The sequence below is a fragment of the Micropterus dolomieu genome, linkage group LG10, assembly GCF_021292245.1.
Source record: "Micropterus dolomieu isolate WLL.071019.BEF.003 ecotype Adirondacks linkage group LG10, ASM2129224v1, whole genome shotgun sequence".
NCBI classification, from domain to species: domain Eukaryota; kingdom Metazoa; phylum Chordata; class Actinopteri; order Centrarchiformes; family Centrarchidae; genus Micropterus; species Micropterus dolomieu.
In genome coordinates this window covers 960494-970142 of record NC_060159.1, presented here as the reverse complement: position 1 = coordinate 970142, position 9649 = coordinate 960494, and the positions used below count along the sequence as shown (strand labels likewise).

At 41.1% G+C, this 9649-nt stretch overlaps 1 protein-coding gene across 2 annotated transcripts in view; it reads left to right on the top strand.

The window, feature by feature from the left end:
- Positions 1 to 5676, top strand: part of cfap206 (cilia and flagella associated protein 206) — a 7210-nt gene extending 1534 nt beyond the window's left edge. For both annotated transcript variants that reach the window (XM_046061460.1, XM_046061461.1), the window contains 10 exons: positions 366 to 456; positions 1219 to 1407; positions 1652 to 1819; positions 2476 to 2690; positions 2881 to 3000; positions 3327 to 3525; positions 3669 to 3809; positions 4723 to 4916; positions 5132 to 5275; positions 5401 to 5676. In XM_046061460.1, coding sequence (XP_045917416.1) covers positions 366 to 456; positions 1219 to 1407; positions 1652 to 1819; positions 2476 to 2690; positions 2881 to 3000; positions 3327 to 3525; positions 3669 to 3809; positions 4723 to 4916; positions 5132 to 5275; positions 5401 to 5622 — 1683 coding nt within the window. In that variant the 3' untranslated portion in view covers positions 5623 to 5676. The remainder of the gene's footprint in view (positions 1 to 365; positions 457 to 1218; positions 1408 to 1651; positions 1820 to 2475; positions 2691 to 2880; positions 3001 to 3326; positions 3526 to 3668; positions 3810 to 4722; positions 4917 to 5131; positions 5276 to 5400) is intronic.
- Positions 5677 to 9649: the final 3973 nt, after the last annotated feature.

Genomic DNA, 9649 nt, shown 5'->3' with positions numbered 1-9649 from the left:
ATGAAAAGCGCTGTGAGATAACTGTTGTTGTGATTTGGCGCTATATAAATAAAATTGAATTGAATTGAATTCTTCACATTCTATTTACCTGATAAACTGTTAATACTGCAGCATTTAGATGTAGATTAAAAACCTTCTCCACACTGCCGGCTATACATTCTGGTGGAGATTGCTGACTTCTTTATGTACCGGAAAGTGGTCAGATTGAAAAAGATTGGGTTTAGAAAATATTTGAATCTGCCTGAAACAAGTGTTACTTTTGAACTGTAGAACATAACATGACCTCATTATCAACAGTGTGAGTAGTGACCCTGAAAACCACACGTTTGTTTGTTTCTGATCTCCATCTGCAATATTTCTTACAGCTGTGTCTGGATAAACTAATGGAAAAGTGCAGCCCGTCCCTCGACACTATCAAAATGCAGGTGTATTTTGACATGAATTACACCTCGAGACGTAAGTGTCACAATATGGAATGACAAAGTAATGCCCTCTGTTTGTAAAAAGAGGAATATACAGATCTTCTCCTCAGCATGGGGTCCACACTGATTTTATTCTGAATGTAGTGTTTGGGTTTGCCACTCTGAGAGACTTTCATCTATGGCTGCATGTAAACATTATTTTCATTATAAATTATCATTATCAATAAATCTGTGAATTATCTGTTTAATTAATAGACTGTTTTTTCTGTGAGATAGTGAGAAATTACATCACAAATGTCCAACCAACATCCCAAAACCTGATGTTCAGTTTCAGGGAAAGAAGACAGCATGTCCTAACACACTGGAGAAATTAAAACCAGAGAATAATTATCAGTATTGCTAAAAACCAGAGAATAATTATCAGTATTGCTGTTGATTAGTTTTCTGCTGCATGCTGTACAGGTCTGACAGAAACTAGATGGAAAATATAATTTAAGTAAACTGACCAGACAGATATTTTTAGTATTGAACAAAATCTGGATTTTGATCCTGCAGCATTAAAACCTGAATCTAAAATACATTCTAGCTTAATTGATTCCTGGATTTTTTTTAAATAGAAAGAACGCTCTTTTTAACAAAGGGGTGCATGTTACACACATTTTACCCTTTCACCCCGACTAGCTGTTTGTTTTAGAATGAATTCAAATTCTTTCTTGTTAACTTTTAAAGCGCGAGAGAGAAGAGTCCAGTGATCATATGAATTTCACATCTAAGCAGGTTGTTTGTGTTTGTGCAGGTGAATTTCTTGAGGAAATCCAGCAACTGTTGGAGTCCAGGCTGAGCCCAGTGAGCAGAGAGATCACCGACAGCAGGGTGAAAACACGGGATGAATTAGATGCTTTATACTGTAAAATCATCAGCTACATTCTGCTGCGCTCCGGCATGGGCTCGCCTACAGATGTCAGCACGCTGCAGGAGGCTACAGGTTTCACACTTTCAGTTTCTTGGAAACTGCAGTAACTTCAGTCTGGAGAGACGGGCGGATGAATGATGATAACAGTTAGAACAGATGATGTGTATATAACATAATAATAATAATGACAGCAGGAAATTACAATAACATATACTTTATTGCCCCCATGGGGAAATACGTTTTGGGCTCAGTGACGATGATGATCATGTGGACTGGATCCTGACTCTAATTTTCTCTTCCTCTTCTCTTGTCGCAGCTGCCCTGCAGAGCGTTTTCCCTCAGACTGAACTGGGAGCCTTCATGGTGCTCTTAAAGAGGGACAAGGAGCAGCAGCTCAAAGAGCTCGCCATGATTGTCACAGGGATCCGGCTCTTCAACAATGCCAACAAGACGGGAGAGGAGGAGACTGACCTCCATGAACTAAGTACAGTACCCCAGCCTACTGACACATATGGTTTGTTGTTATGAAACGTGCTATGAGCTTATTAGTATTACTATCACATGTGGTCAGACAGTGTGATGTGCCTTTTTTAAATGATCAGGCACATTAGCTACGATGTAAAAATACCATTCATTACCAGATCATTACTGGGGACTGAGCTCCACACTGTTACCCCTCTGCTCTTTGGAATCATTAAGTTGCCACGTGAAGCTATAATATTATGAAATTACAGCATGCAAGATTTACTTTACATAGTAAACTCCCTCTGGCCCAAGCAGGTGCAGATGATAGAAGAGAGAACAAAGTAATGTGCCATCATGGACGGGTCATGAGAGAATGGGCCTCTGGGCTCAGACGCAAAAGGCCCCAAGTATTAAGTTTCAAAACATCAAACAGAATCATGGATTGTTTCACATTATGCCATATACATGATATATTTACAGTATATACTGTATGTAGCAAAACAAGTGAACAGCCCTCATCTAGTGTGTCCACAACATTGGAACCCAGTCTGTGAAAGTGTTTTTTCTAACGAAAGCGTAAACTTTTCATTCACCATCAGACCAGGTTATCTTCCTCACTGATGATCAGTTCTGCATTTGGTAATTTTGGCACTTCCTTTTACATTTTCTCCACAGTGCCCACAGCTCTTAAGGAAGCTCTTCCAGTCACCAGTAAAAGCATGGAAAACGAGCTGAGCGTCTCACAGAGTTTGGCTTGGAAGTACACAGCTTTGCTGGAGAAGCTGACGGACCCCGACAGCCAGCCTGGAGCCTGTGACCTGCCTATGGTCCTGCTCAGACAGGCTCTCTACAACGTCAGGCAGCATGAAGTTTTCCTCAAATTGTTACTGGTGAGGTAACAGTACCTTGGAATTATAGGTTGCATATATTTTCATGTAACTAACTCTGTTACTATTATAATGTGAATGTGTATATAATGAACAGGCATTTTTGCAGCTTGATAAGTAAAGCAGGCAGATGAATTCATGTTTCATGTCAAAAGTTTAGTAAGAAATAAAAGTGTTTTCCCTTTGCCACCAGGCTGATGCATGTTCATGTGCAGAGCACATTGATATCCTGCAGACGGAGCTCTCAGCACAGATCAAGCTGCTGAAAGAAACTGTGAAGTCAAAGACAGCTGTACCCACTGCAAAGGTTTTTGTAAGTGTCTTGGTTACTGCTGTTATTATGTCTTATTATATCATCGCTTAAAGAAGAAGTTCAACATTTTGGGAAATACACATATTTGCTATTTTTGAGAGTGAGATGAAGACAATCTCATGTCTGTGTGGTACGTACAGAGCTGGAGTCATTATGCTGGCCATCTCTCTCCGCTGGCAGCAGGGTGGTAACATCTCCATGCTCCCCCACTGTGCTGGATGAGATGCAAAGGCAGCGTTTGCCAGATGTTTTTGAATTCAGAATTTCTTACGTTCTACATATTGTAGTGTTTTATTCTGTTGTTCTATTTTTGATACTTTTTCCAGCCTCTGTTCAAGGCCCTGTCGAAGCTGTGGTCTGGACTTCAGGATGAGGCTGAGCTGCTGAACATCCTCAATAACATCATGCTCAATTTGCAGCCCTTTGTTGCCTCTCAGGCTAAGCTGTTTTCTGAAGCTTATTTGGACGGCCTGCTGGGAGCGTCAGAGGTGAAGACAGACAAACAGAGAATGGCTGAGTCCTCAGGTATGGCTGCTGCCACCAACAGATACTGTGCCAGCCTCTAAAATAATAAATTCCATGTTCCGCTAGTCTGAAAACTGGAGAGAAAAATGGCTGTGTACCAAGCTCCCCTAAGTGTTATTATTCTTCTTCTTTATGCATTTCAGATGAGCGTATTGTTCCAGCTGAGATGAAAGAACAGGAATGGCTCCTGCCTGAAACAACAGCCAGTTTTAATGAGCTGCTGCCACAGTATAATGGAGTCTGTGGTTACACACTTGTCAACAGAGATGGGCTTCTTCTACCAGGTACTCTTCTCGTGATACACCAGTGTGAAGGTTTTTGGTCTCTCCTTCTTTGAGTTTGAGTGAAGCTGCAGCACTTCCCCATCTTCCTCATCCTGTCTCTGAGCCCAGCCACACTGCGAAGAAAACTCATTTGGGCTGTTTGTATCCCTGATCTCTTTCTTTCGTTTGTTACCCAAAGTTCATAGGTGATGGTTTGAACCTAGATTGAGTGTAAATTCAGGCTCAGCTCTGTTTAACCCCACAGCCCGTATTGATGCTGACATTGTACCAGTCTGTTTCTCAGTGTGCTGGTCCATCTTACCTATGAAATCTAGAATACTTGAAGTGCTTTACATGGACATAAAGAGCCTTTCTTTCAGCCTGGGTACAATGGCTTCAGACTTGGAGGTGCTGATTCTCATCCTAGGTGCTCCACACTTGCTTGCAAACTGCAAAAAGAAGTGATCCAATCCTCAGGTCACCAAACCTGACACTGTTCCATCAGCTACACCTTGAGACACAAACAGAATAGGTACCCCACAAGACACCCCAAGGGACACAAATTGCATGTAGACCCAATGGGTAAACCCTTAAGGCCCCTTCTTTTCTGGTCTTTGTAGTCCAGAAAACAGCATACAGCTTTAGACAGTCTCTCCTTGAAGACTTTTATGGATTCGGTTGTACACATGAAAAGTGACTGTAGTGGTAGAGAGAGGAGTCCCAACCCTGCCAACGTTCACACTGTCAACACAGAATTTCATGTTAGATAATTCAACAGGAGCTTTGTATTACTGAGGCCTATGTAATATGTTAACATCATTTGTTTCCTCCAGCCTTGGGATTGTTCTCTGTACAACACTATGATGAGCAACCTTAATCTAACTGCTTGTGCCTGAGTCCATTCAGTTAGGAATATCTGACATTTCCTTTGCAGGTAATCCAAACATTGGAATCCTTAAACACAAGGAGAAGCTCTATGTTTTTAGCACCAAAGAAGCTGCCTTGAAATTTGCCTGCAGTCCAGATGACTTCATTGCAGAGGTGGCAGAGAAAGCCAAGCACTCCCCTGAACTCATCCAGCTCCTCAAACTCCACCAACAGTTTTCTTGCATCAGTCCTTACTCTGAGGTGGGCAGACTTTCCCAGTTATAGAGCCACAGTTTTACCAGCCTTTACAAACCAACAGTATAGTGTGGAAAGTGTAGAAAGCTAAACATTTTATAATGTAAGATTTGAAAATGTATTACTTAAATAGAATGATCCTGTGGCTGACAGCATTGCATGCCGCTGACCACTGGCAATTTGATCCAACAGAAAAAAGTTGTTGCCTTGTGGTTTTGCAGATGCACCCAGGAGAGAGTTTCCTGGTAAAGCCCATCACCATGTGTGAGAGCGGCACACAGACTGACATCCACCCAGTGGAGTCAAACTTGGTCAAGTCGTACGAGTGGAATGAGTGGGAGCTGCGAAGAAAAGCTATTAAACTGGTGAGCCAGAAATCACTAGATGGATTTCAACTCATTTACGTATTAGGTCTGACTTAAAGAATCTTGTTAATTTATTACTGATATGCATTTTTTTTTTGCTTGCTTTTTTTTCGTCATAACTTTAGGCTGATCTCTTGACCAAAGTGACGCACTCAGCGCAGACTGATCTGAGCCACATGAGACGGGAAAACGTCACTCAGACCTGGCTGCCGAAAAACACTGCCTGCCAAAGCAAGAGAGACAGTGAGAGCAGTGTGCCCAAACCCCAGATTTATCTGGCAGGTCTGAGGGGACAGCGAGATGGACACATGGTCAAAACAAACCTGACCAGATCTGTGAAGGAATAATCAGTGTCCAAAAAAAGTTTGTTGAGTAAAATAAAAGTTAATGTAAACATGGTATTCATTTAGCTCTTGTATTACTTGATGAGGAGATGAACTCAAAGATCTAAGACTTTCTCTATGTACACAAAAGGCCTATTTTTCTCAAATATTGTTCACAAATCTGTCATAATCTGTGTTAGTGAGCACTTCTCCTTTGCCGAGATAATCCATCCACCTCACAGGTGTGGCATATCAGGATGCTGATCAGACAGCATGGGGATTGCACAGGTGTGCCTTAGGCTGGCCACATTAAAAGGCCTTAGGCTGTCCACAATAAAAGACCACTCCAAAGTGTGCACATAGAGAATGTCTTAGATCTTTGAGTTCAGGTCATGATGACTGGGGGCAAAAACAAAAGTGTTTCGTTTATAATTTTGTTCAGTGTATGTACAGTTACTGCCTTCAGAGCGTTTTGAAATGCATGCACATTTAAAAGGTTCGTAAGCTGTTTGGGCTGCAAATTAAGACCCATAGCCTAATCAAAGATCTTTCCCACTTTCTAACATTGCTGTAAGACTTAAGGCCCAGTGTGTTTTGGTGAGAAACACTGAATGGAAACTCCACAGGGAACCTTTAAGCTCAACTTAATTTCTTCAATATGTTCTATATATGATACCCTGAATACATCTTTGTGTCCAAATGAGCATTCCCAATGATCACAGTGAAGCTGATGGAGCTGGTGGTTGAGCCTCTAGCTCTCAGTATCCAGATGACATTCATGTACTTCACTGCTAGGAACAGATAGATATGAAAGTTTGGCTGGACTAAGTGAGTGCAGGCTGTGACAGCATTTTAAACGTGCACACCTGACCTCTAAAATGAGTAACCTGTTGTCAAATACAAAACAACCTGTCTGTTCTGTCTTCATATGCAGTGTATTACTATACTTGCAGTGCAATGGAATATTGCCAGAAGACTCTCCAAAAGGCAATTCCCTTCATTATTTAGGATTCTTTTTATTTTTATATTAACTTCCTCAAAGAAAGTTTAGAGGGAAGTGAAATAGTTGGAAGACTTACTTTGCCTACATACTAAAGTCTTGTTATGTTTGGATGACTATTTAAGACAGATGAAAAATTAGAGAGAAATAAAAGTGAGAGTGTATGTGAGGGGTGTGGTGGGGTGAGGACGTCCCAAACAGCAACTTTTGCTCACGGCAAGCCGATCTGTGAGCAACTATTCAATCTGTGCTGACATGGTACTGATGGTTTCGGACAGCACCATGTGGTAAAAGGTGTTCATCACGATGAAGAGTTGCACCTTCCATTCAGGACGTTTAGAGAAACGCTTCACCGGCAGTGCCATCAGCATTATGGAAGACTCCTCTCACCCCTCCAATGGACTGCTCAGTCCACTGCCGTCTGGAAGGTTCAGCAGTATCCAGGCCACCGAACTTTTAACTGTAAAGGCCCACTGAAGGCAGCGCAACACAAAGTTCACCCATTCATTTTCACACTATGCTTTTCAAGGCTTTCTGGGATTCCAGGCAGTGCCAGACACCACAACACAAAAAACTAAATTTGCATAATGCGCAATGTTTTCGCCCAGGTCAGGTGGGGATAGGAGGTTTCCCAGAGGAAAAATCTTTTTCTCATAATGGTCTTTTCTTTAACTCCTGAGAAAACACTAAGATCTCAATAGTACTGTAGATCATTTTGAGATCACTCTAATCTGAATTGTTGCTCCTAAAACCCCTTAGGAGAAAAGGATGAGGTGAAGAGAGAGTGAGGTTTTGAGACTTAGGTAAGACAAATGGATACTGAATTGAGATTACAACAGGATAAATGAAAGTAACAGATGAGATCTCATCATTGTATCTTTTGAAATCATTAATGTCTTGCTTATCGCTCCTAAAAAGCAGTTGGGAGCTCTGGGGAGATGTTTGTGAGCTTGATTGTATCACATTAAAATTAACGTGAAGTACTGATTGTCTTTAAATAGAGTACAATCTTCCTTTACTTAAAAGAGGAGATATACCATATCCACAATTAAAGTCAAGTAAAAGGTGTAAAAGTATTCCATAGTGAATGTACTTAAGTATCAAAAGTAAAAGTGCTCATTCTGTATGACAGATACATGTTGTATCTCAGTTCTTGCGTGCATTCAGTCCTCTAAACATCATGTCAAAGTATTGGGTGTTCCAGTTATGCTGGCTGTGACCTTAACCAATTGGAAAGCATGACATTTGAAATTGCATTATTTTCAATGTCAAAATTTATTTAATTTTTCTCAGTAACTTGGGTAAAAGTACACACCCCCTGAAAAGAAAATACTCAACCTCAACATTTGACGTAAGTAAAGTACTTGAGTAAAATAACCCCTAAGTGGGGTCACTAAGACAAAACTGAGAAATATCTTGGAACTTTTTTTCTGATCCACATTCTAGACTGAAATGACAATTATTTAAGATACTGTAGAGATCTCATCTTTTGATCAGAGTAAGACAGAGATGAGTTTTTGCTCCTGAGGCCAATATTAGAAAACTGAGACATATTTGAGAAGAATCATGAGATCCCAGGAGTCATAGCTGAGTTTTCTTTGAGCTCTTTCTCTAATCCCATGGTCCAATGTTCAGGAGACTTAAATAAGACTTTTTTAAGATCAGTTAGAGATCTCTTGTTTTGATCAGAGTTAGACATAAATGAGATTTTATATGGTTGTTTCTCCTGAGATGAATTTGAGAAGTGGGAGAAAAGGCCTTTGGTCTCACCTTGGTATTAAAAGCAGCTCATTTGTGTCTAGGAGAAAAGAAGGAAACAACTATGAGATCTCATCTTGGATTTTGCTTTCCTATGGGTGATTTCCAGAAATAAACTAAAATTTTAAAACGATTAGAAATAGCATTAGCCATAATTGTAACACAAGATAAAAATAGTAGCTAAATTTCATGTAAAACTAGGCAAATAAAAAAAGGCATCATCTCTATTGATTTTCTTTGATCCCTCTCACGCCTGAGGTCATTACGACAGATTCATGACATATTAGCGACAGCATCAGTTGCAGCAGGTCAATTTACTTCGCCATGTTAAACATTCCATGTGCACATAGGATTTTTTAAGGACATTTCAATTCAATTCAGTTTTATTTATATAGCGCCAAATCACAACAACAGTTATCTCACAGCGCTTTTCATAAAAGAGCAGGTCTAGACCGTACTCTATGATGATATTTACAGAAGCCCAACAGTTCCCACCAAGAGCAAGCACTAGGCGACAGAGGCAAGGAAAAACTTCCTTTTAAGAGGCAGAAACCTCGAGCAGAACCATGGCTCAGGGTGGGCGGCCATCTGCCTCGACCGGTTGGGGTGAAGGAGAGAGAGAGAGAGAGAGAAAGAGAGCGAGAGAGAGAAAGAGAGAGAAAAAGAGAGGGATGTAAGGAGAGAGAGAGGGGAGGGAGGCAGCCTACACAATATACACACAGAGGTACAGGCAGTAAAGGTGATGTTGCTATAGACTAAATGAAAAATGGTACAGATATTTATAATAGTGTTAATGGTAACCATCGTAATGTTAATGATTATAATAACAATAATAACAATAAGACTAGCAACAATAGTTGTTGTAGCAGAGGGTGTCGAGCAGGAACACGGGGGCAGCAGGTGACCCGCAACCACAGATCCAGACTCCACAGCTCCAGAGCCAGAAACACCTGCAGGAAGCGATAGGAGGAGAGAGGAGAGGGACGAGAAAGCACAAGACTACCAGAAAGGGGAGAAGTTGTGTTAGTAACATGCAATAATGGGATGAGGTTGCATACAGAGGGAGAGAAAGTAGAGGAGAGAGGAGCTCAGTGCATCATGGGAAATCCCCCGGCAGTCTAGGCCTATAGCAGCATAACTAAGGGATGGTTCAGGACTCACCTGAGCCAGCCCTAACTATAAGCTTTATCAAAGAGGAAAGTCTTAAGCCTACTCTTAAATGTGGAGATGGTGTCTGCCTCCTGAACCCAAACTGGAACCTGGTTCCACAGGAGAGGAGCTTGATAGCTGAAC